General features: G+C 41.1%; 1 protein-coding gene across 6 annotated transcripts; it reads right to left on the bottom strand.

Moving 5' to 3' along the window:
• Positions 1-311: 311 nt before the first annotated feature.
• On the bottom strand, positions 312-26,083 carry LOC118706143 (vascular non-inflammatory molecule 2). Of its 6 annotated transcripts, XM_036415373.2 has the most exons (11): positions 25,625-26,083; positions 19,801-19,941; positions 17,162-17,309; positions 16,935-16,989; positions 13,447-13,678; positions 13,191-13,321; positions 9,907-10,099; positions 7,767-8,055; positions 5,761-6,131; positions 4,682-4,852; positions 312-696 (listed from the first exon to the last, which is right to left on the bottom strand). In XM_036415373.2, exons 5-11 carry the CDS (start codon positions 13,657-13,659, stop codon positions 514-516), a joined length of 1,551 nt encoding a protein of 516 aa, XP_036271266.1. In that variant the 5' UTR covers positions 13,660-13,678; positions 16,935-16,989; positions 17,162-17,309; positions 19,801-19,941; positions 25,625-26,083; the 3' UTR covers positions 312-513. The 6 variants fall into 6 exon arrangements, with proteins under 6 accessions (XP_036271266.1, XP_036271267.1, XP_045429325.1 ...); XM_036415374.2 differs by lacking the exon at positions 19,801-19,941; XM_045573369.1 differs by lacking the exon at positions 19,801-19,941 and having other exon boundaries at positions 17,162-17,342.
• Positions 26,084-26,988: the final 905 nt, after the last annotated feature.

Raw genomic sequence — 26,988 nt, forward strand, 5'->3', positions numbered from 1 at the left:
CCCTGTAGCTCTCACTCTGCCTGCCCCTCAGGCACACCAGCACACACAAGGTCATAGCAAATAAGGTTAGAACTAAGATCTGATCCTCATTTATCTGACCTAAGTACCAAGGGGCAAAATTATCATAATACTTAAAAATAATTCAAGATGAGAAGTATACGTATGTGGAAATCATTTGTTTATACCCGTGGTCAGCAAACTGAGGTTCATGACCCACATGCTGCTCTTTGGCCCCTTGAGTGCGGCTCTTCCACAAATACCACGGGCTGGGCGAGTCTATTTTGAAAAAGTGGTGTTAGAAGAAGTTTAAGTTTAAAAAATTTGGCTCTCAAAGGAAATTTCAATCATTATACTGTTGATATTTGGTTCTGTTAGCTAATGAGTTTGCCGACCACTGGTCTATACTACTGAGATCTCCCTTCAAAGTTTCTTAGTAAACTTGGAAAGCCAATAAACACATTTAGCAAAATATATGCTGCAAAAATAAATGTGATAAAGTGATGTCCTATACCATCATAATATTTGCAAAACTATGATCATTAAAAAAGTGGCTATTAGCAGGTTAGTTGTTTCCAAATTTCTGATCCCTCCAGAGCTGGACGGTGAGTCCTTAGTGTACCATCTCCCAAAGAGTGACACTGTTAGAATAGGCTCAGATAATCCATTCTTGTTTACCAAACGCCCGTCTTTTAGTACCTAAAGAAACAGTGGGAAAAGGATAGTCAGCTTCATTAAAATATACATTATAAGCAGAATGATGTTTTTTAAATAGTCCTATTTTGATAAGTAGTTCTAGCTTTTCTACTGGTTTCTTATTAGACATTTTTTTCCTAAAATATGCTACACAATTCACTAGCCACGTAAACACTGTATACTAAATATATTTGATTATTCCCTTAAACTGTTAGTTCTTTCCCATCAAAATCACCTGTGGGAATCTGAAAAAGTACAGGTCCCACTTTCACGAGATTCTGATTTACTGCATCTGAAAAGGGTCCTGACCTCCTGCTCACTGGCACATTGATCTATTCTTCCAACCCTGTGGCCTATTTCTGGCAAGCTTTTCTTCCCAGTGGTTAATGAACTTGGTTAACCAGATGAACCTTTAGTACTAAGGACTTAAAAATACATCCTGATATTTGTATAATGCTTCACTGTTCACTAAATGATTTCACATGAATTATCACATTTGAACTTCAGCAAATCAGTGAGAACGATATTCTATGCCTTTAATGGATAGGAAATTCAGAGGTTAAATTTAACTGACTTGCATAAGGTTATATACTAGTAACTAGTCAGTTTCAGAGATCAAATTTCTGATAGCAAACCAAAGTTGCCTAAAACATTACAGCAAGATACTTCCCACGTTTATGGTTAAAAACACTTCCTGTTTTTAGCATAAAACTAGGGTGGGGAGAGACACACAGCAAATGTGGTGAAATCCCTACAGAAGTAATCCTGTAAGATAATGTGTAAATATTTTCTGAAGAGAGTGCAGCAGTTAAGACAATGGTAGTACTCCAGCAGACATGGCAGGTGTGAGTCATATACAAAATGTGTCTTCTGCCTGGCCAGCATGGTTCAGTGGTTGAGCATCAATCTATGAACCAGGAGGTCACAGTTTGATTCCCAGCCAGGCATATGCCTGAGTTGTGGGCTCAATCCCCAGTGTGGGGTGTGCAGGAGGCGGCCAATCATTGATTCTCTCTCATCACTGATGCTTCTCTCTCTCTCTCTCTCTCTCTCTCTCTCTCTCTCTCTCTCTCTCTCTCTCTATCCCCCCCTCCCCCTTTCTGAAATCCATCTTCTGATCACTCTAAAAACAATGTTTACAGAAGGGCCATGACTTGAAAGATCTCTAGGAAAATAATTTTTTAAAAAATCAAGATTTGGTTTGGGTTTATTTGGCCCTTTTTGAAGAAAGTAAGCACCCAGATTCAATGTGGTCTTAGCTAACCAGCCTTAGAGAGGAGAAGCACATTATCTTAGGCTTTCATAGCTTTATGATAATCTGTTCCATGAATACTCATCCCTTTTGTTTTAATCCTGTGCTCACAAGAACAAAAACAACAACAAATAATACACACATACAAAAAACTTCAGATCCATAGCTTCAGTGTTTGAGATAACTTGCCAATGGATAGTCCTCTTGAGGCAAAAGTTATTTTTCTCTCCAGGTAAATGAATCTATTTATTAAAGTAATAAATGGGTCCCCTCTGTTGTCATCTTGTGAGTTTGGCTAGTGTCTGCTCATTAGAATATGATGAACTTCAGGGAAAGCAATGCCACAGGGAATCTATACTTGAGAAATGAAGACAGTACTCTGGCCATGGAGCTCCCTCCAAGCATTGTTACACCAAGACCCTGCCTACCAGCTGGCAAGTGCAATATATCTTTTTAATGTAATCAATATCTTATTTCTTCGTTCAACAAATAAGCTGGAGAATATGAGACATGATCCAAATGATAAATGTACCATAAAGTAGCCAACTTAAAGGATGGGTGCAACCCCTTCCTCCTTCCCTCCCTCCCTCCTTTCCCTCCTTCCTTCCTTCTTCCTTCCTCTCTTCTTCCTTCCTCTCCTTCCTTCCTTCCTCCCCTTCCTTCCTTCCTCCCCTTCCTTCCTTCCTCCCCTTCCTTCCTTCCTTCCTTCCTTCCTTCCTTCCTTCCTTCCTTCCTTCCTTCCCTTCCTTCTTCCCCTCCCTCCCTCCCTCCCTCCCTCCCTTCCTTCCTCCCTCCCTCCCTCCTTCCTCCCTCCCTCCCTCCCTCCCTCCCTCCCTTCTTTCCTTCCTTCCTCCTTCCACCCACCACCTTTTGGTGTACCAGACGATGCTCCAAGCGATTGGACCACTGGCCAGGCTTTGGCTCTGGACTTTTAATCTGGTCTGGAAACTCCATAAGTTTTTTCTCCATAAATGAGATGATTTTATGACATAAGTGCTCAGTCTCACTCTAGGATAATTTCTTAATGAGACAGATACGTTTCTATGAGTACGTGACAAGGGGGTGAGGGAGGTTAGATCAAAGTACTACCCATGTTCCGTTTACATGGCGGAGATTATGAGAATACAGGCTACCAATACTACCTGACCCTTGATCTGTTATGAACCCTGCTGTCCTTTCTCTCACTTACTTGAAGTGGCCTCACATATTTTCAATTCATCGATACTTATTTGTGCCAGCCTGGCCACCTTTGAACTACTAAATTATAGTTCCAAAGCCCTCACTTCATATCTGACTATGATTTTCTGTACCTGGCATTTAAGCTTTTACTCCAGTTTCAATTTGCTCATAAGATTCTACCTAACCAGGTTGTATGGCAGCCAAGGATTTCTGTTTTCAGGGTTTCTCAGATTTAAGGCTGCACTATGTGTTAAACTAGGGGTATCGAACTCAATCAGAGAAGGGGCCAAAATCTAAAATCCAGCCTAAATCGCGGGCCGAATGGTTTACTGAACAGTCATAAACTGTCATTGTGATGGAAACGCAGCGGAGTGCAGTGATGACAGCGAGGTGCGGGCCACATTGCAAGGCCTGGTGGGACGGATTTGGCCCGCGGGCCTTGTGTTTGACACATGTGTGTTAAACTGTTGGTTTCACAGAATTAAATATTTTTATAAATATGATATATCCCAATCTGATAATACAGGCAGGCATTGACCATCAGCAAGCTGCAATTTTAAAGACTTTCTTGCTTAATGCTTTAGACAAATTAGTGTAGATCCTGTTTTGCTTATAAAAAATGCAATGACTATACCCTAGATATTACAGTCCTGCTTCTGTTTGCCACAATTCAGAGAAGACATTAAGGTTCAAATTGGTTGAGTGTGTGTGGCCTAGCAGATAAAAACCTACAGTCTTAATTCTAATTTGAGACCACCTTAATTTATAAATTAACTTGGTTATAGCCACTTATAATTTGTAAAATAAATATCTGATTTTCCATTTGTTTCTGCATGCGACAAAAGGACACTGAAAGTCTGTAAACAAATACTTTTCAATAAATGGGGCTTGAGCTCATAGGTTCTAGGTATCTTATCATGTTATTCCAACAAAGTGTCATCACTTTAGAATTACTTGCTGTAAATGTAAAAAATGGCCCGAATATTTCCTCCTCCTTTATTCATGCCCTTCTGCAATGTGATTTGACAGCTCTACTTATTGAGAGATCTGTATCATTTATTTCTCTAACCTTTGAAACTACTTTGGGCATGTGACTTGCGTTGGCTAATGAGACATTCACAAACATGGTGTAAGCAGAGACTTGAGAAAAACTTGCCCATTGTGGCTTTCCCTCTTGATACTCTTGGACTCCTTCAAGTCCAAGCTTGCTGGAAGAGGAAGGAGCACAAGGAGAGAGTGTGGCTCCAATCATTCCAGCTGTCTAAGACAAGGCCATCGCAAACCAGCCCAATCACCAGCTCGTGGCAGATGCATGAATGAGCCCAGCCAAGATCAGCTAAGCCTATTCCAAACCAGAAGAGCCTAGCTACACTCGGTTCACAGTGTCAACCACAAAGTACCAGCTAAAAAAAAAAAAAAAAAAATGGTTTTGTCTAAAGCCATTAAGGTATGAGGAAGTTGGCTGCACAGTACAATTTAAGCGATACAGTTGCCATAACCTATTTTGCTTGGCTTCAGAAAACAGATAAAATAAAAATACTCTTAAAGTTCTCCTACCTCAAATTTTCCAGGTGACAGCTTCACTTTAGTAAGTAGCACTTCAGGAAAAACATACTTTGTTCTGAATGTACCACTTAGGGAGAATACGTCAAATCTTGTCAAAGCTGTTTCTACCGGTTGTCCACAAGTTGTCACATTAGTCGTTTTGCATTTCAGCATGGTGCATACCTATGTAGAATGGATGTAGATAAAATGCAATCCCTTACATCTAAGTTACTTGTACTAGAATGGTTGACTCAGTTTGTAACTATAGCAAAGTAACTATTTCCTCATTTGATGAAGGGATTTGGATCATGTTCCTTATCGTTAACAGCTTTATTGGAAATGACCAATGATTTGAGAACCAAGCCCACCTCCTGGGTAATAAATGGGTTGAAAGAAAGAAGTCAGCTTAGAATTAGACCTAAACCATTAGTTTGGAGCATCAAGTTATTAGTTGGCCCAAGAGAGTAGAGATCTCTCTGCAACAGTAGTACTGAAGCTAATATTATGATTAAAATTCTGACCATCCCTTTTCTCTCATATCCTTTGTATAAGAAAGGGCAGAGGGGCACAGATATAAGAAGAAGATACAAATGCATAGGCAACAAACACTATACGAAAGTTTGAATTTTAAATATTTGTCATTGGAAGGAAATAAAATGAACAAAACACCTGACGACAAGAGAGACAAGATCAAAGTGGTATCCTACTCAGTGTTGACTTCAAAAGTTAAAACAAAACTGCTTATATTGAGATACATTGGCAAAACTACATAAGAAAGCCTATTGGAGTTCACTATAATATGTAAACTAGTTCATTAGTTAAATAGAAAATCATCATGGTCAGGTTAATAGATATTCTCTTAAATATGCTCAAAGCAATCCAATTACAGTTAACGCCTATTGCAAATATCATTATTACTGTGTGTGTGTGCATGTGTGTGTGTGTGCATGTGTGTAAGTGTGTGTGTGATGCTGTGTTTCAATGCGTGGAGTCATGCAGAGAAAAAGCACTTGGCTCCCTGGGGCAAACACGGAAAGTTCACCCTACAACTTACTGATACCTAAGCACTCCCTTTCCCGAGCTGAGATTACCTGCCAGTATTCTCTTCTCCTTCGGCCATGAAGTCCTGTGAAAGCTCCCAGAACGTACACTTCATTCCCTTTTCTTAGCATTCTGTAGCTTAAATGACAGCAGAGATCTTTGTGACAGACTGAAAGATTGCCTGCATTTTCAAAAAGTTCTGTGAAGTTGAACTCATCTCTGGACATAAACCCACTGAAAGTATTTTTCTGGACTGGGAATGGTTTGATGGTTGTGGCATAGGCACTCCAGTCCACGGCTGCAGGGTAGTCAGGAGAGTTTCGAGGATGTGAATTCAATTCCCAAAGAAGCAGCTTTCCCTCGCTTGTTTTCATATCATAATGGAATATTTTGGGCGAATCTGGTGCATAAATACCACTGCCTGAGAATGGAAAAGGAGTCTTCTTAACACAAAGCCAACACTGCCAGTTTCCCCATCAGAACTGAGCACCCAGTCACGTCACCACGGTGGTCCCAACGAGACAGCACACAGGCTTCTAGATACGGGGAACACCCAAGCGCTTCTCCTGCTCTCTCTTGAAGGAGCATCATAGATGTTCGATGTCTGGTATCAAATAAACTTTATAACAGGAATGTTTGTGAGCATTATGGAAAATTGAAACAAATATAACAAATCTTTGTATTTGGGAGTACATGAAAGGTACGGAGCGGTAATATGAAATTATCTCCTGCTCTCCACCAGGTTGGTGTTTCCATATCGCTCCCAAGTTTTTCAACACTCTTCTCTCCAATGGATAGGTCTAATTCCTTTCCCTTCGAGTGCAGGCTGGATTTTGCAACTCCCTTCTAATGAATGGAACACAGTAGAAGTGATGGTGTGTGATTAATTAAAACAAGCAGTGCAGCTCTCGCTCTCTGTCTCTCTCTCTATTTATCATCTATCTAAAGAAAGTCAGCTGCCCTGTCATAAGGATACATCACACAGCCGATAGAGAGGCCCAAGTGGCACAAAATGAAGGCCTCCTGCCCACAGCCTCTGAGGAACTAAGGGGTCCTGACTGCCATGCGAGGCAGCCTCTGGGTAACAGGCCTGCCAGCCCCATTCAGGGCTCCTTATGACAACTCACCCAGCTAAGGGCTTGACGGAACCCGAGGAGACAGTCTGAGCCAGGATCACACACCAACCTAGTCCCAAGTAGTGACAGATGGAAAAAGTGAGATAATAAATGTTTGCTGTTTTAAGCTATTTTTTTACTTGGAAGGTAAATTATTCCAAACGTCAATTAATACACTCCTTCTGTTCGTTGCCAATGTTTGAGCAAAGCATGTTTACTTCTGTGCTTTGCCACTTACTAGCTGGTAGCCTTTGGCAAGTGACTTGCATGCTGTGTGCCTCAGGTTTCTAATCTGTAAAAATGGATGGTAGTACTCATCTCTCCGAGCTGTTGTGAGGATAAAGGAAATAATGCACAGAAAGGTCTTACTGCAACCATAGCTGCCCAAATCAATAACTAGGGCCCTAGCTTATTTGGCTTAGTGGATAGAGCATCCACCTGTGGACTGAAGGGTCCCAGGTTTGAGTCTAGTCAAGGGCACATGCCTGGGTTGTAGGCTTGATCCCCAGTCAAGGGTGTTGGGGATATCCAGGAGGCAGCCAATCAATGATTCTCTCTCATCATGTTTCTATATCTCTCTCTCCCTTCCTCTATGACATAAATTTAAAAAATATTTTTCTTTATTAATTAAGGTATTACATATGTGTCCTTATCCCCACCTCCATTACCTCCCAATTCCCCTACTCATGCCATCACCCCCCTGGTGTCTGTGTCCATTGGTTAGATTTATATGCATACATACAAGTCCTTTGGATGATCTCTCCCAAAAAAATATATTTAAAAAAAATCAGTCACTAGGCGTTGAGTGTGTGTGGGAATAATTGAAAGATAGTGGTTAGTCTCTACAAAGAAGCAAAAAAAAATATGACAGCTCACATCTAAGGCATTAGCTCCTCTGCATTAGAAGGACTATCTGCAAACCTCATCTGGTCATAAATTACCTGTCATATTTTGTTGCACATGATGTATATTTGCTGCAAGAAGATTAACTCTCATGCCCATAGCCCAAGCTGAGTGGAATTCAATAGCTGTCAGTAGGGGCAAAACATTAATCCACGCTGTGGGAAACAGAATGGTGTCCACCTGCAAGTCTTTCACCAGAGTCACAGCAGGATCATGGAAGAGTATATCGAAGCACGTGAAAATGCCAAACTTTCCAAAGGCGGTGTTAAAAGTCACCAGCTCTGGGTTTTCAGGGGCATCAAACTGAGGTTCAGAGTAGAGGTTGTACTGTAACAAATGCATAAGACAAAACCAGAAAAAGTTTCTTTACTGAAGAGATGACTTGTAAAAAAAACAAAAACAAAAAAACAAACACACCTCCAAAGTTAGTACTGCTACGGCAGTAGATTTGGTTATGGTCAACAACAGAGACACTATAGGCAATGACTGAGACTGGTTATTGGAAGTAAAAATCCAAGGAAAAGGAATACAATCTCTCTCTCCACGCCTCCCCCACCCAGTCTGCCCAAATTAGAAGACAAATAACTTCCCATAAATTCTAGGTTAGGACTTTCTTAAAAGCTGAAGAAGCTTCTTTAAGGTGTCAGGGATTCAAATAAGAATGCTGTTATAGAATTCTTGACCCTTAGAAACACAATCGATGCACAATAAACTTGTTAAGTGGATAAGGAATTCTACCTCCCTTTTAGTGTCCCATGCAAAATAATTTCACAGTTTTTAAAATTGCTGAAATTACAAATGAAAAGAAGTTGTCAAAACCTGCAAAATCATGAAGGAAACTGTAAGGAAGCTGTCTGAAAATTATGTGATTGTTTTATTTATTTGTTTTTTTAATCCTCACCCAAGGACATTTTTCCATTGATTTTTAGCGATTATGGAAGCGAGTGGGAAAGACAGAGAGAAATATTGATGTGAGAGAAACACATCAATTGGTTGTCTCCTGCATGAGCCCCCACCAGGGTCTGGGCCAGGGAGGATCCTTGACCAGAATCGAGCCTAGGACCCTTTGGTCTTTGGGCCGATGCTGTATACACTGAGCCAAACCACTAGGACTGTGTTTTATTTAAAAATACAAAAATAAATATACAAAATTTTTTTCTGTAGCAGTATGTGATCAAAAGCATTGAAAAACAATTGGGTTATGCCGAAACCGGTTTGGCTCAGTGGACAGAGTGTCGGCCTGCAGACTGAAGGGTCCCGGGTTCGATTCCGGTTGGGGGCATGTACCTTGGTTGCGGGCACATCCCCAGTGGGGGGCGTGCAGGAGGAGGCTGATCAATGACTCTCATCGATGTTTTTAACTCTCTGCTCTATCTCTCTCCCTTCCTCTCTGTAAAAAATCAATAAAATATATTTTTTTAATTAAAAAAAATAAAAATAAATGAAAAGAAAGAAAAACAATTGGGTTAATATCACTCCTCTTGACTAATATTTACATTTCAACTGGGACTTCCACCACATTATTTTTCCACTCAGAAAATTCTTAGTGGAGAAATTGTTAAAAGATACAATTTAAGATGCTTAGAAAGTGTGGGTGGGTGTGGAAGAGGACATACACACTGACATGCACATCACATATTCACTTAAAAGGCTGGCTCATTCCCTGTCCAATTTGGTATAAAATTATGGCTAAAATTTATCTTGCTCTTTTAATTCAGAGTTTAAAGTAAAAAATTTTCTGATTTAACCTTAAATTCATAAAAGGGTAATTCAATGAACTGGTATGAAAAATAAAGGGAAAGACTATAATTTGATAGAAAACAGGGAAATTCACTTCTGTAAAACTCATTCATACAATTTGGAAACATCTTTATATCATTTCAATATTAAATGGTATCCAGACTACAGTCACCTTGGCATCCTTTGAATTAATATTAAAATTATGGTCTTATATACAGAATGATTTATCTCAACCATGGACTATTGCAACATCTTTCTAATAGCTCTTTACCTACATTTTCCCCCCAGGTTAGTCTTTTCTAAAATGTGATTTTCTTTAGTGTTCGTCTTAATAACAAATCTCTAATAACATCATGTATAGGGAATAAAGCTCAAAATACTCAACACAGCATCCATCACTCATAACAGCCATCATCTTACATACCCACCCTCTCTTACCTTGTGGTAGCGTGCCACCAATTGTCCCTTTGCATCATATACCACATTGGTATTGTATTGGTAATAGCCATTAGGAGGACATGTGGATTTATGAGAATTACATGGCTTTTTGTCCCCAATATTTGCCAAGACATAGATAGAGTTGTTCTTGGCCAGGCAGCTGAGTCTTGCTTGTACTGGTGTGTCACCAAATCTAAATCAAATTTTAATGAAGACATTTCAATAAGTCAGACAGAGAAAGACAAATACTGAGGATATCACTTATTTGTGGAATCTAAAAAGACTGAACTCACAGAAACAGAGTAGAATAGTGGTTACCAGGGGCCAGAAGGTAGGGGAATTGAGAATATGTGGTTTAAGGGTATGAACTTGCAACTAGTAGGTAAATAAGTCTTGAAGGTCTAATGTACAGCATAAATATTATAATAAGAAATACTGTATTGTAGCCGAAACCGGTGTGGCTCAGTGGATAGAGCATCGGCTTGGGGACTGAGGGGACCCGGGTTCGATTCCGGTCAAGGGCATGTGCCTTGGTTGCGGGCATATCCCCAGTAGGGAATGTGCAAGAGGCAGCTGATTGATGACTCTCTCTCATCGATGTTTCTAACTCTCTATCTCTCTCCCTTCCTCTCTGTACAAAATCAATAAAATATATTTAAAAAAGAAAAAGAAAAAGAAATACTGTATTGTAGACTTCAAAGTTGCTTAGAGACTAGATCTTAATTGTCCTCACTACAAAAAGAAATGAGAGAGATTAACTGGAGCTATGATAGTAATCATATTGCAATATATAAATGTATCAATTTAACACATTATACACCTTATATTTGCAAAATGTTATATGCCAATTATCTATAATAATGAAAGCATAATATATAATTAGACCAGATGTCCTTCCAGACAAAGCCAAGGCTGAGAGGAAAACCTGGGTCCCAGGTGCCTGTCAATGGCCAGAGGGAAGCAGGTGCCAGCAGTCAGGGGAAGGAAGGCCTACTCTTGCACAAATTTCTTGCTCTGGGCCTCTAGTATCTCAACAAATAAAGGCATTTCAACTTTAAAAGGTATTTAATTAATTCATATATAAACAATAACAATAGGACAGATAGATGGTCAATAGATTCATTAAAAAATGCTCAGCATGACTAATCACCAGAGAGATGCAAATTAAAACCACAATGAGATTCACCTCACACTTGCCAGAATGGCTACCATCAATAAGTCAATAAACAATAAGTGCTGGTGAGCATATGGAGAAAGGGGAACCCTTGTACACTGCTGGTGGGAATTCAGACTGGGATAGTCACTGTGGGCAACAGTATGGAGTTTCCTCAAAAAATTAAAAATAAAACTGCCTTTGACCCAGGGATCTCACTTCTAATAATATATCCTAAAAATCCCCAAATTCCAATTCTAAAGAATATATGCACTCCTCTGTTTATAGCAGCATTGTTTACAACTGCCAAGATCCCATCCGTGGATGAGTGGATAAAAAAGCTAGGGTACATTTACACAATGGAATAGTACATGGCCGTAAGGAGGAGGAAGGAAATCTGCCTTAGCCGGTTTGGTGCAGTAAATAGAGTGCAGGCCGGCCGACCCAAAGGGCCCTGGGTTTGATTTCTGGGTTAAATTTCTGGATTTGATTCTGGTTAAGGGCATGTGCCCAGGTTGCGGGCTCAATCCCTGGTGGGAGATGGGCAGAAGGCAACCAATGATCAATGGCTCTCTCTCTCATCATTGATGTTTCCATCTTTCTTCCCCTCTCCCTTCCTCTCTGAAATCAATAAAAACTATTTTTAAAAAAATGGTTGACTGAATGAAAAGATGAATTATTTAAATTTGACTATATTTTCTGTCAAAATGTTTTTCTTCTCCTGTAGGGCTATGAAAGGGGCACTTGCTAACCATATGGAAGAACCTGTCCCCCAACCTTTACTAGTTCCCATAGTTACAATGACCTTTGACTCATCTATACATTTGCATCATATGTTGTTTTAACAGGAAATCCAGAACTCAATCCTACTGTGAGATTAAAAACAAATGGACCATCCCAATTCCCAAAATTTCTATGCAGAAAGACTCTCTGGCTATTGGCCTCTTTTTTATATGAAATGAAATTTCTTACAAACACCATAGAGAAATCATCTCAGGGCAAGAAGGATGGGAAGAGGGAATTGTCCAAGGTCATGTAACCCAATATTCTCTTTTTCTGTGCTGTTAATCTCTCTAGAGCAGTGGTCGGCAAATCGCGGCTCTCGAGCCACATGCAGCTCTTTGGCCTCTTGAGTCTATTTTGAAGAAGTGGCACTAGAAGAAATTTACGTTTAAAAAATTTGGCTCTCCAAAGAAATTTCAACCGTTGTCCTGTTGATATTTGACTCTGTTGACTAAAGAGTTTGCCGACCACTGCTCTAGAGCAAAGAAAAACTCTTTCCCGATAGCTTTTATACAAATGTCAGAATAACCAGGAGTGCCTAAAGAAATGTGGTAGCTATAATTCCCCAGCAAAAATATGGCAGAGGAATGTTAAATAAACTTCATTTGAGGTAAAAGAATGATAGAGCATGAGAGGGGAACAGAGAGAGAGGATCTGAGCAGTAAGAATAAGTGTGATAGAATGAGAGACCTTTCACTGAAAGGTTTGAAGTGTACTATCTGTACCTCAATAACCTCTGAGTCCTATTAGGAAGTAGGATTCATATATTAAACACACATCCATGGCTATTAAATATGTTGCATTAGAACATTCCTAGATTACTTTTTCTCAGGAAAATTGCCTTTATGAGCCTAGGAACATGCAGTTGCATATCATAAGTCTTACGATTCACTAGAGACAACACAGTGAGGTCTTTCTGCCTGAGAAGCAGATTCCAATAAAATTGCAACATGGCACCTTTAAACAGGGACATGGAAATATTTTCCAAACACAATCTGCTGTCCACTTCAGAAATTAACTTACTACTTGTGTCCATGAGATCCTCCTCCCCTTCATCACTAGTCCTACTTAGAAATGTCCTGTTTGCATATTTCCCTAAAGTAAATAAAGAAACCATGAAGTGAACATGGCACTCCTGGTTATTCTGACATTTGTATGAAGTAATAAATGCTTATTCAATGGTATCTAAGTGCAACTTTTTAAAAATCCAACAAATGCCAAGATAAATGTAACACTAACCTGCCACCAGGTACATGATAATTCAAGATTTATCATTTTGATTTGGCGAACATGCACATTTTAGAGAATTGCTGTACTATTGCACAAACAACTAGGATAGGGACAATACCTGTGGGGGTCTTGACATGGAATCCAGGCCACCCGAGGGTCTTGGATATCCTCCAGATAAGGGAAAATGGTTTCCCTGGTAAATTTCCATCCATAAAGTGCATCTTCTGGAGTCACGATAATTTGAGCACCCTATTCAAAACAAGTCCAACCAAAATATTTTTCTCCATGTGTAACACAGACAATGCAACCCTGCAACCTTCCACTGGATTTCATGTCCCCACCATGAGTTAAGATTAGCAGAAAGAAAAGAATACCTGCGCAGCTGCCTGCTGAATCGCTCTCTCCAGAATATCTATGTTCTTGTTCATATGGAGCAAGGCATCGTCTCGGGAAACAGGTGTTTCTGTGGCCTTTGGCCGTAGGACAGGATGTTCATAGACGGCAGCTATAAATGTATCCAGGGCACTGACATGCAAGATAACCAGGGCACAAACCGCCACAGAGGCTTGAAAGGAGGAAGTGATCATGGCCAAGATCTAGAGGTTTCTGAAAGTACAAGTAATATTCATGCAGCATTTATAAAGGGCGGTCCATGAGTTCCTATTTTATAATCTTATAAATAGTATACCCTGCGGGGGCCTGACACGGCCGGGGATCTCCCTTCTCCGTGGCCAGCCAGGAAAGAGAGATGAAATTGGTTCTTCGTAGAGGCAGCCAGGGCTTGAGAAATAAAGAAATGAAGAGAGTCGATGCGGAAGTAGGTTTAAGCTGGGCCCCAGGTGGGTCGCAGACCTCCTCTGCTGGAGAGACTGACAACCCCTGAGCCACACAGCACACTATTTATTCTCCAATACACAAAGGGGGGTTTTTACAGGAAAAACAAGGAGCCTGAGAGGGGCCAGGTCCCACCCACTCCTTCCTGCCTGACAAACACAAGCCAGGAACTAAGAACATCTCTGCTCTCCCAGGGCAAGAAGGTAATTGACATGATTCTGTCAATATCCCAGGCTCAGTCAACAACAATCTAAAGAATGTCCAAGTATTTCGAAGGGTGCCCCCTACTCTCCCCCATTTTTAATTTGCATTTTTAACTTTTAAAACTGGCAAGTCAAATATATTTTGCATGTCCTAGATTAGTAACATTTTACATTTCTAAGAAAATGCATAATCAATTAAGAGCTTCAATTCTCTAGATTTTTTTTATATATATAGTTTTGATTTTAGACAGAGAGGAATTGAGAGGGATACAGAGTTAGAAATGTCGATGAGAGAGAAACATTGACCAGCTGTCTCTTGCACACCCTCCACTGGGGATGTGCCTGGTAATTGGCCTTGACCGGAATAGAACTCGGGACCTTTCCATCCGCAGTTTGGCGCTCTATCCACTGAGCCAAACCGGTTTCGGCTGTCCTCTAGATTTTTTATGAGGTAAATTTAAACTTTACTTTTTTATTTATTTATATAATTAAGAGCCAACTTCCAAAAAAAAGTTTTTTGCCACTGAGAGGGCAGGGTGGAGTTATCCTCCATTCTGTAATTGAACCCTAGCCCTCATCCAACCAATCAGGGTTAGCCGAGGCAGTGACATCACCACCGACCGGAGTAAAACCCCTGGACTGGGTGAAATTCGCTCTCTCTTCTTCCATGCTGCCGGTGTGAGTGGGACAGAGCCCATGCTGGCATGGAAAAGGCTCTTCTGTTTATTGCATCGGACTCAGCTCCCTGGTGGTCCTTGGGGATCACGAAGTCTGGGCGAAGTCTGGGCGTAACAGCCACAGGAGTTTGGAGGAAGTTTGTAGCCATTCAATGCAAATTACCACCTTCCTTAGCTTACTGGGAGAGTAGTAGAGCAATTAAGGTTCTTGACCAACCTTTCTGTTCCTGTCAACATCTCTTTTAGTGAAACTGATTTGTTTCAGTCATCATGGCCAAAAAAAGACACTTTAAACTTTCAGAACTTTAAAATTTTCAGGTACCAAATCAAATACTTAGCATTTCTCAAATCAATAATACTTTTACATTTTTTAAAGATACATTTCAAATATAAGGCATATTTAATTAATAGGCTAACTTCAATTCTCTAGACTTCATTCAAGGCATACTCAGATCAACATTTTAGTATTATAACAATTCAATACATTTAGATTTGAGTTTTTATCATTTGATTTAGTAACATCCGTGTTCTGTTAAGTTTCCAGCGATAGGCCTAGCCCATCCTCTAAATTTTAAAACGGTCACAATTTTCCTGCTGGAGAAGTCAAGAGATAAACTCTCAGCCATTCACATGTAAACTTCACTTGCCTCTTGGCAGAAATTTCAAGAGCTGTTTTAAATGCCTTCAGAAACTAGCCTGTATTCATCTCTACCACCTATAAGGCTAAAAACAGCCTCTTAGGTTTTTATTCTGAACCCAGTAAAGAGTTAAGCCCAGTGCAAAACTATAATATGCACACTCGTTTTAAACTGGCTTTCCCCCTTTACATGTGCACAGAAAAAAGATGGTGAATATGAGGCTTCTTAAAGTGGCTTTTTTTGGGGGGTGTCATTTATCTATTGTTTTTTATTTTATTACTTTTCAATTTTTATTTATTTTTATTTTATATTTGAGGAAAGAAAAAGATTTTAGGATAAAGAATTATTGGCAGTTGCTAAGAAATTCCTTTAATCTTTTTTACTTGGTTACAAGTAGTTTACACGTGGAGGCGGAGGAGGTGCAGATGGTATTCTTAAAGATTTGCACCCTTCCACTCCAGGCTGTAAGGTTGTGGCTGCACCCCACTTAAACATTCTTACACTCTCCTGTGCTGAATCAAAAAATAATGTAGGAATGGGAATTTTCTCTGGACTTTCTGCTGGGTATTGGTCACGCAACTGCTTTCTTACCTTTTCACAGGTTTCATCAACAAACCTTAAGAAAGAAATCAAGAATCTGACTCTGCTTAACAGAATCTCTTTGAGCCATGAGCATAGTTTAAAGCATTTAGAAGGATTACCCATGTTTTACTCCCAGCTAATTCAATTTCACAACAATACACTCCCTCTATCTTACAGTTCCTTAAATCTGTGGCACGCAATTCTAGGGAGCGATCCGTTGTCTTACCTCTTGTTGCCTCTTTCTGCCCACGCCCCACTTGGGCGCCAGAATGCGGGGGCCTGAAGCTGCAGGGATCTCCCTTTTCCGTGTCCCGCACAGAAAGAGAGATGAACGAGCTGGTTCTAAGTGGAGGTGCCCAGGGATTGAGAAATATTAGAAATAAAGAGAGAAGACACAGATAGATTTTAAGCTGGGAGCTGGGAGGGCCGCAGACCTCCTCTGCTGGAGAGACAGACTGACGACCTCCTAAGCTATGCAGCACATCAATTTATACTCCAATCCAATAAGGGGTTTCACAGGAAAACAAGGAGCCTGGGAGAGCCCAGGTTCCACCACTCCTTCCTCCTGGACAAACATAAGCCAGGAACTAAGAACATCTCCACACTCCCAGGGCTGGGAGTGCAACGGACATGATTCTGCCAATATCCCGGGCCCAGTCAGCAACAATCTATATATCGATGGAATGTCCAGGTGTCTTCTCATTTGGCCCTCTACAATACCCAACCACTTTTGAGGGGAAAATGTTGCCATTAAAGGAATACAATAAAAAAAGCATTACAAAGATTGTACAACATCTACTATTGTTAACATTTGATAGCAAATTTCAATAAAAAAACAAAATTCAAATGTAGTTACAACCACACCCTTTAACAGAGAGAATATAGTAACTAAAGTAACTCTGATGTGAAAAGGAATAATACAACATACCTGCTCTATCTCTTTCGCAAGGTTAGTCTGAGAGTCAGAGATACAAGAAGGTTCTCTCTAAGATTAGGATGGGATGACAATTATTAACTCAAACAGGTGACAATTTAGTCATGTAATGATCCCGACTGTTTTGTGTGCTTTAGTTGTTAGGCCCACAGAACAACTCTTATTGAAATAAACAAACCCAGTCTACTTGGGGTTCGGGGGAAGAAATGGGGGCTGAGTACCTGAGATCAACTCCCAGATCTTGCCAAGCAGGACATGGCAGGTGCCCATCAGCCATGAGGTAGAGAGACAACAAAAACACCAAGGAACTCAGGATAGTGAGGAGCCGCTTTGAGCCCTGCCTCAGCCTGAAGGACGTCCTCGTCTGGCCTCTCTCCCAGGAATGGAATGACATTAAGAGAGCTGAGAAGTAAAGAGTTGGAAATAGCATGTACAATCACTAACAACATTACCTCATGGCAGCAAGGATGACACATCAGAAAAAGGATCAAGAAAAACAGGTTCTTCTTTTCAAACTACTCTCATGATAATTGTACTTTTTTTAAAAAGGAAGAAAGAAAAGAAAAGAAAGAAAAAAGTAAAAGGAAGGAAGGGAGGGAAAGAAAGAAAGAAGGGGAAAGAAAAAGGAAGGGAAGGGAAGGGAAGGGAAGGGAAGGGAAGGGAAGGGAAGGGAAGGGAAGGGAAGGGAAGGGAAGGGAAGGGAAGGGAAGGGAAGGGAAGGGAAGGGAAGAAAAAGAAAAGGCAGGAAGAAAGAGGATGATAATATATCTCCAAAAAGGGCATAGTGGTAAGAAACGATGTTTTTGTCCCTGTCCCCTGTGAAGGCTTTCGTATGTCTTCAAAAGATTGTTTGAATCTGCCTTTTTGGAAGGAAATGTCTGCTTGAGCAGAACCAGCCTGAACTTTATCTTTTGGTGTCAGGTCTCATACAAGTGAGACTTGGATGGGCGTTCAACTTCTCAGACAGCTAATGCAACTCAAACCAAGAGGAAATCTGAGAGTTATGAAATGTCATGCCCTACTGAATGGAAAGGGTTGTGATACAGGAAGTTGCCAGTAGCCAATTGTTTTTGACCGATGGCCTCTGTAATTTCACGTGGTTCAAACTACCTCTGCTTTCAGCTCTCATAAGCTGAGGAGCTGCAAAAGTCCCTTTCAACTGGTAGCATGCTCCCGGTTCTTCAAAAGGAAAACAGTAACCAATTCTCTTGATGACTTTGCTTGCAAATCATTAACTTTAGTTTCCATTCAACTATGCCCAAAGTTCACTGCATTCACCAAAAGGAACTTCTAAAAATTGTTTTGGTCGGTGCTACAGACTGAATGTTTGTGTGCCCCACAATCCCCCAAACTCACATGTCCAAACCTAATTCTTCTTGTGATGTATCTGGAAGTGGGACCTTTGCAAATGTTTATGTCATGAGGGAGGAGCCCTCAAGAATGGGACTTCCTTCCGGCAGGGGCAGCTCAGTGGTTGAACATTAACCAATGAACCAGGACGTCATGGTTCAATATCTGGTCAGGCAGGGCACATGCCTGGGTTGCAGTCTTGATCCCCAGTAGGGGGCATGCAGGAAACAGCTAACCAATGATTTTCTCTCATCATGAATATTTCTATTTTTCTCCCCATCATCCTTCCTCTCTGAAATCAATACAAAAATATATTTAAGGTGAAAAAATAAAATAATAAGATTCCTGCCCTTAAAAAAAAAAGAGTCTGTGTGGAACTCCTTTGCCCCTTCTTCTGTGTGAGAACACAATGTGAACGAGGAATCGGGTCCTCAACAGATAACTGAATCTGAACCTTGATCTTGGACTTCCCAGTCTCCAGAACTGTGAGAAATAAATGTCCATTGTTTATAAGATGCCCAGTTTTTAGTATTCCTTTACAGCAGCCCACATGGATTATGATAGCTGGATTCAAAGATTTTGGCACAATAAGGATGATTGCCTTATTTTCAGGACAACAGGAATAAATCCAAAGGAGCGGATCAAAGCCCCATGTTCATGTGTGTTGGCAGTTATAGAAACAAGCATTTGAAAGGATAAAACAATGAAGCTGGAATCTCAGATACCACAGAAGGAGAAAAATGAAAAGGTAGTTTGAAAGTAGAAAAGGGTCAAGTCGTGGGACATTTATTGTTTTATCAAACAATATGAGGACGTTCGAAAAAAAAGAAAAGTTCAGAGTTTGAGTCAAAACTAAGGGCCAGACCTACAATCAAACATCTCCAAGGACTGAGATGCTCCAAGGAGTAACAGTTTTGTGGTTTAGTTTATATATTAAAGTAAAAAAAACTATATAGAAAGAAAGTTATGGAATCCATTGGTGGTAGATAAGGAGGTGGGAGACCGCAAAACAGGGAAATCTCTAGGATTGAATGGAAAAATAAAAAATGGAGAGATGCATACTTCTTTTACATTGATGGGTGCTGGATAGTTAACACTTAACATACATGTAATTGTATAGAGGCATGCAGGTCAATGATAACAAAAAGGCATGGGGTGGTCTGGCCCCGGTACCAGGTGTTTATCTCTGAAGGTCTACAGAAGAATCATTCTGGCATTCTAAGCTTATTTTCCTAGAACCACAAAAACAATGGAAAGGGCTTGCTCAATGTCAAGATTAATCTATCACATGGGCCTTAGGACATGACTTCCCATTATAACCTATGCAGTTAGGAATGTTTATGAACAGAATATCACGTGTGGTTACATTGAGTGTGTTAGGTCTGCCGGATAGACCTGTTTTCATTCATCGGAGCATCAGAGTGATTCACCAATTGTTCACCTTATTCATTTTCAATGGGCAAGGATGTAAAAAAGCATGCTTTAATGCCTAAGGTAGGTAACTACTTACAGGTCTGTCTAGGTGAGGCCTGACATCCCTAGATCGTACCTGCTGTCTTCTTTCCAACACCTGTGGCTCCTCCATTCACCCCGGACTTCCTGTTTTGGTTTACTTTCTGGGTGGGCAGCAGCTGGCCAGAGGGTTCTCTCCCTTAGGCACCAGGAGAGGGAGCACTTGTTTTATCCTAGGCTGGCAACTCCCATGGCTGGGCTTTTCTTACAAGTTGTCCTAGAGGCTGAGTAACACAGGCCAGGTGGGATTACATGTTTGCTACTGAGCAATGTCCAAATGGCCAGGGGAAGTAACAGAGCCAAAGAAGCTAGCCATTTCCTTCCTTCCTTCCTTCCTTCCTTCCTTCCTTCCTTCCTTCCTTCCTTCCTTCCTTCCTTCCTTCCTTTCTTTTTCTTTCTTTTTCCTTTTTTTTTAAGATGACAAAATCCCCCACTCAACACACCCCCACCCCCACTTTATTTCCTGTAAACAAAACAGTTCCTCAGGCCTTGCCTCTTGAGATGCAGCAAAGCCCAGCCCATCACCACTTCCTCCTAGTGCCTGCACATCCTGCCTCAGCTGCTGACAGTGCCACCATATCAGGGACACTACCCTGACCTGGTGGTTGGGATGGGGTTGGAGGGACAGACCCCAATCTGGGCGATCAGCCCCTAGGTGCAGGCCAGCAGCCCATGTGTTTAGCTGGAAGATGCTTGCGGCCCAGGGTCTGTTCCATCACAGAAGCCAGTGCCCAGCACAGTCTTCTACAATCTTATTGTTCATTTTTATTTATTTTTTAAATGTTGCTTTTTAAAAATTGATTTTAGAGAGGGAGCAAAAGGAGAGAGATAGAGAATGAAACATCGATTGGCCCTACCAGCATGGCTCAGCGGTTGACTGGCGCCTTATGAAGCAGGAGGTCACCGTTCAATTCCCAAGCAGGGCACATGCCTGGACTGCGGGCTGCAGCTAGTCAGTGATTCTCTCTCATCCTGATGTTTCTTTCTCTCTCCTCCTCTCCCTTCTTCTGCCCCCTCACGCCGACCTGCGGGTTGCACTGGCCTCCGTCCTTAGTCTTCTGTCCCCGGCTGCCCACTGGTTCGGACCTCGCCTCCCGCCGAGGAGGAACTCCACACTGAAGCTAGCCATTTTCTAGCCCTAAGACCTCGGTTGACTCTTTACATTCACTTTATATTCTTTCTCTTTAGCCTGTTATTGTTGTTGTTTTTTTTTTTAAAAAATTAATATATTTTATTGACTTTTCACAGTGAGGAAGGGAAAGGGAGAGAGAGTCAGAAACATTGATGAAAGAGAAATATCAATCAGCTGCCTCCTGCACCCCCGCACTGGGGATGTGCCTGCAACCAAGGGACATGCCCTTGACTGGAATCGAACCCGGGACCCTTGAGTCTGCAAGCTCTATCCACTGTGCCAAACATGTCAGGGCCCATTATTCTTTTATTGTAATGCTAATCCACTCTAGAATTTTCCTCCTCCATGTGGACATAACTAAATTCCCGTATGGCCCTGAATCTAATTACTGATAACTCACATGCAGGAATTTTTTTCACTTTAGTTATAGGAGTCAGGATGGGCCCTAGCTGGTTTGGCTCAGTAGATAGAGCACTGGCCTGCGGACTGAAAGGTCCTGGGCTTGATTCCAGTCAAGGGCACATGCCCAGGTTGGGGGCTCGATCCCCAGGATGGGGCATGCAGGAAGCAACCGATCAATAATTCTCTCTCATCATTGATATTTCTATCTCTCTCTCCCTATCCCTTCCTCTCTGAAATTAATACATACATATATATATATATATATATATATATATATATATATATATATATATATATATTTTAAAAAGAGTCAGGATGATATCAAGTGATAGTTAATGGCATGGACCACAAAGACATAATGCCTAGGTTTGAATCACTTCAGCTGGCTGACTATGAGTAAGTAATGTGACCTCAAGTGCCAGTTTCCCTCATCTGCCAAAGGTGGTAGCATGTGCTGAATAATTTTTGCTGTTATTACTGCCTCATGCCCAGAAGATGGCGGTTCTATTAGAAGAGGGCAATGCCCAGGGCAGCTCTGACCCAGAGCTTTAATTCTCTCTGCTCCTGTGCCCACCTGTTCTTGGCTACTAATTTGGTAAAAGAACTTTAACCAATCCATTGTCTCTGTTTTCTGATTGTTCTCTCTCTTTCTACAAAGCCTTTTGTGCCAATCTGCCCTGAATGCTTTATTCCGAAATTATTAAAAGGAAGTCCATTTCTACCAGCTAATTTTTAATGTTTTCTCTCCAACTGTACCACAGATATTTCTCTCTGATTAATAATTTTAACTCCTTAATTCATACATCAACAGATCCACACACAACACACACGTGCACACAACTTACCGAGAAACTCTATTACTCATTTATTATTGTTGTGAATGCGGAATGGCACAGCCAGCCACCTGGAAAACAAGCGTGGCAGTTTTTGAAAAAGCTACTCATGGCCCCTCCCCATCCTGGGTGGAACAGTAAACAGGGAAGTAGGGCAGAATCCCAGTGCCTCCTACATCTTGTTCCCTGCTCTTGAAGAGGAGAGTACAGGACAGTGTTGGTGGAGAGTTTAGAGGCCTCAGTACAGGAAGAATTTCTTTATGAGCTATACTTCTGTTAGGCTGAGCCATTAACCAAAGTGACCACATGCAAAGACAGAGGAGAAAAGCCGACATCTTGCATTTGTCTGCTTTGAACACCCAGAATCAGAGTCATACCATAGTGCTGCTCAATGGAATTTGTTTCTATGGAAGATCAATGATCCATGAATGCACAGTATATATGTGGGAGTGCTCACTCTTCTAAATTAACTCACCAAGGTCTTGAGAGCTGGGTTAGCACAAATTTCCCAGCAACAAAAATGAGGAAGTCATGGGCAGGTCTTCTTTTCCTATGCATTTCTCTCCCCCCTCCCCCCAATATTGCTGTTTTTCCTTAAGATATTCTTCTTTTCTTTCAGAAGATGCACGGGCATGTATAGAGTCCAATGCTGCTGCTTTATTACTATGAGATGATAGTGCCACTTCCTAATGCATAGCCCTGTCCTCCTACCATTCGTGTTCCACATCTAGAGACAGGACCTGGCTCTTGGGAATGGACTCACCAACAACTGAGTAACTGATCTTCATCAGCTGAGTAAATAAGAGGTAAAAGGACCAAGTAATAGTGATAAAGCAGAAAACAATACAGGAAATGAATATAGGCTGAAGTGCTGAAAGTATATGAAGAAAAGATATCAATATTATGTTCAAATATTTATGTACACTGGTTTTAATTTTTTTTTTTTAAAGGAAAACAACTCTATAAGAATTCATACAACAATTGATTTCATGGTGGCCATTTTCAAAATCTAAATATATAAAAGGCTAATAGGCAAAGTGTCTCCTCGGGAGTTTGACCCGTAGACCAGGAGTTGGATTGCTCGCTGTGATGTGCATTGACCACCAGAGGGCGGCATGGAACATGGTGTGTGGCAGCAGCGGTACTGAGGGAGTGAGGGAAGAAAGAGGTGGGGTGGTGGGGAGGTAGGGGGCAGAGATCCTGATAGGCCCTGATCACTGGCCAGGCCTCGGGATCCTGCCTGTGCATGAATTTCTGCACTGGGCCTCTTGTGACAACTGATTTGGTATTCAAATTTGTCTTAAATGACAAAAACTTAAAAATGAAATAATAATGTACTACTTTTTGTATTTGTCATGCTTTTTGTCAACAAGAAACAGACTTTGAATTATTTGTTTTAGTAATGATGCACTAAACTCAGAAGTTGTGCTGAACCCCAATCCTTCCTAGATTGTCACCTATAACTCTCAACTATAAACAGGCTGAGGATAGAATAGACTGTGGATTTTCTGAGAAAACTAGTATAAATATTTAAGATTTGCAAGTTGTTCTTAATAAAGGCTGAATAAACGGGCTTTCTTTAGTTCCCTTTGTTAATACTTTAGATGTGTTTTTCTTTCTGTCTGAATATGCTATATCTGAGTCTAACACTCCTGTGAGTTTTTCATAAATAGAGGACATATATGATATTGATACCAAAGGAAAGATAACTGTCATAGTACTAATGTTTGGGTCATTCCTTTTTTATAAGATTGTATAGAAACAGAGATATGTGTTTCTTTACTTTCACTTACTAGTAATTGTACTTAGTGAAAATTAGTTTGAAAATTATGTCAGTATTCATTATTCACCTCTTTTACCATCTAGATTTGAGAAGGTATATTTAACATATTCAAATCCTCACAATTTAATAAATAAGTAAATAGAATATTGCATTAATGTATGATATTTAATATCCTATGTAAAATAATGTGTATTTGAGGGGGAAACTAGTCATGCAACTACCATACTATCCAACAGTTGCATCTTTCCCAGGCAGTTATTCCAAATGATGAAGACATGTTCACACAAAAATCTGAACATTAATGTTCATAGTAGCTTTATTTGTACTAAACATAAACTGGAAATAATCCAGGTGTCCTTCAATAAATGATAAAGAAAGCTGTAGACCAGTACCATGGAATATTCCTCAGCAATAAAAAGAAATGAACGATAGATACATGCAACAATGCAAATGAATCTTAAGAGCAGTGTGCTGAATGAAAAAAGGCCAGTCCCCAAAGTTAACAACATACTGTGTGACTCCAACATCCTTGAAATGACAAAACTATAGAAATAGAGAACAGATTAGTGGTTGCCAGAGATTAAGGAAGGTGTGAGTGTGAGAGGGAACTGGATGTTCTATAAAGGGCAACATGAAGGATGGAGAATGTTCTGGATGGATAGATGGATGGATAGATAGATAGATAGATAGATAGATTTCAGAGAGGAAGGGGGAGAGAAAACATCAGTGATGAGAGAGAATCATCTATCAGCTGCCTACTGCTCGCCCTTTAATGGGGACCAAGTCTACAACCAGCACTGTGCCCTGACCAGGAATTGAACAGAGATCTCCTAGTTCATAGGTTGAGGCTCAACCACTGAGCCACGCTGATTCCATCAATATATCCTGGCTATGATTTTGTACTATAGTGTTGCATCATGTTTCCATTGGGGAAAACTGAGTAAGAGTATACATGGCTTCTGTATATTAATTCCTTTTTAAAATAAAAATGCTTTGATTGATTTTTGAAGAGGGAGAGGAAGAGGGAGAAAGAAACATCCATCACATGACCCTTCCTTTCATGTTCTTGCAATCTAACCTGTCACTTTTTGGTGTATGAGACCACACTCAACCAGCTGCTCTACCAATTAAGTCACACTGGTCAGGGCTTTGTATTAATTCTTACAACTGAATAAAAAATGATCCCCAGACTTATAAAGTTTAATTTAAAAATATAACTTGTGATTTATTTGTCCTTTTTATTTTCCCTTTGATTAATTTGTATATCACATATGCATAGGTTGCAACATGGTCTTAACATAAAAGATACATTTTCTTTTATTATTATTACATGCTGCATTCGCCCACATAAAATAGTCAGTCTCCTGTTAAAGGATTCTTTTCAGCTGGGCACCTTTGTTACATTTAGAGGAATATAAACATATAAAAACATAAATAAACACAACGATTTCCTTTGAAAGTTCTACCCTGTCTTTTGGTTTCATTGCTCGAAGTTCCTCTATTTTTTAACTTTTTTTATTTTGCCACTTATTTCAATTTGACTTGCAAAATCATAAAACGAGGAAGGCACAGGGTTAGTTTCATACAAAGTGTCCCTAAATACACTGGCATCCGCGGCGGCCACATGTGTTGACAACAATCTGTTGGGAACAGAAACAGAAAGTTCTCTCACCAGAAATCTTGGAATCTTTGTGGTGGCTTTGAACTCTCCACAATCGATAGCGCTGGTAACGGTAACAGCGGGTCGGGTCCTGGGTCCTGAGCGGCCCCCCCCCCGGACGCCCCCCGCGTGGTGGAGGTGGGAGCCCAGCCGCTGCCCGGCAGGAAGCTGCCGGCAGATCGCCGGGTGCAATAGCGGCCTCGCGCGGCAGCGTCGGAAACTGCAGGCACTGCACATGTTCTAGTCTAGGCCCCTGGAAGGAGGAGGGTCGACCTTGCCCAGCCTGTGCTCTGCCAAGAAAAGCACTGAAGTGGGACCAGGGCGGTTTAAGCATTGAAGCTGGGCTAGGGTGACCGAGGCCTGGACCTGTTCTGCACCCCATACGAATGCAGCGGGTCGGGGTCACACTCCTTCCTGGTGTCGTTCAGGGAAACGGGGGATCTGTGACAGCACCCTCCTCCTCCACCCTCCCCCCCCTCCCCCCGCCCTGCCACCCCATGCACTCTGAGCACTGGACCACCCTCTGGGGATCTCCTATTGAAGGGAATTTGGGGGAGAGGGAGAATGAAGAGTTCATGGAATTTGTGGATATTTGATTTTGGCAATTAGTGTCAAAAAGTATTCCAAAAACTGTTGCACTTCACGTCGCTCTCCATCATCCTCAATCTTGGTTTTGTCATCCTTTAGTTGTTTTTTCTTTTCGTTTTGGTGGTGTGGAAGGGCATCACATTATGGTTTAATTTGACCCTTTAGGATCTGTTTTACTTCTATTCTTCCCCACCTCACTAAGATGTACCACCGTCCACCCTCACCCTCCTGCCAAAACCTGGGGTCATCCTAAATTTCTCTTCCCTTTCCCTCCACATCAGCAGATCTTGTTGGTTCCACTTCCAAACACATCCTTCCTTTCCTTTTCCGCCACCACATCCCTGACCCAAATCATTAAAGTTTCTCTCAGAGCTTCCAGAGTTGAATTCCCTCCAACTCTGCTCAATCACATCCCGCTCACATCCACATGCCCCGCCAATAACCTTCCTGAAACATGAATCAAATCTAGCATTCCCTCCTTAAAACCGGCCCCTCCCCGCTTCCCCAACTTCCTCTCTTTACTAGACTTTAGGTGTGCAGGCCACAGTCTCAACTCTGACCACCTCCAGCCCCTTTGCACATGCTGTGGTCTGCTTTCCTCTCATTCTCACACTTCAGACCTCAGTTCAGAAGCCCCACCTCCACAGAGAAGCCTTGTCTACCAGTAAATTAGGACCCCAGTCCCAGTCAACCCATCAGTTCCTCTCTCACTTCACCAAGAGGTTTTTAGAGATTCTGGTATTTATCTTATTATCTTCCTCTGAAGTGTAAGTTAGATAAAGGCAGAG

The sequence above is a fragment of the Pipistrellus kuhlii genome, unplaced genomic scaffold, assembly GCF_014108245.1.
Source record: "Pipistrellus kuhlii isolate mPipKuh1 unplaced genomic scaffold, mPipKuh1.p scaffold_m20_p_5, whole genome shotgun sequence".
In the NCBI taxonomy this organism is placed as follows: Eukaryota; Metazoa; Chordata; class Mammalia; order Chiroptera; family Vespertilionidae; genus Pipistrellus; species Pipistrellus kuhlii.

Excerpts from the sequence above, each read along its gene's own strand:
- LOC118706143 (XM_045573372.1), bottom strand. The coding sequence starts at position 13,659 with ATGATCACTTCCTCCTTTCAAGCCTCTGTGGCGGTTTGTGCCCTGGTT. Across the intron at positions 13,322-13,446 it reads TTCAGCAGGCAGCTGCGCAG|GGTGCTCAAATTATCGTGAC; the intron begins GTATTCTTTTCT and ends TGTTTTGAATAG. Across the intron at positions 8,056-9,906 it reads TGGTGGCACGCTACCACAAG|TACAACCTCTACTCTGAACC; the intron begins GTAAGAGAGGGT and ends CATTTGTTACAG.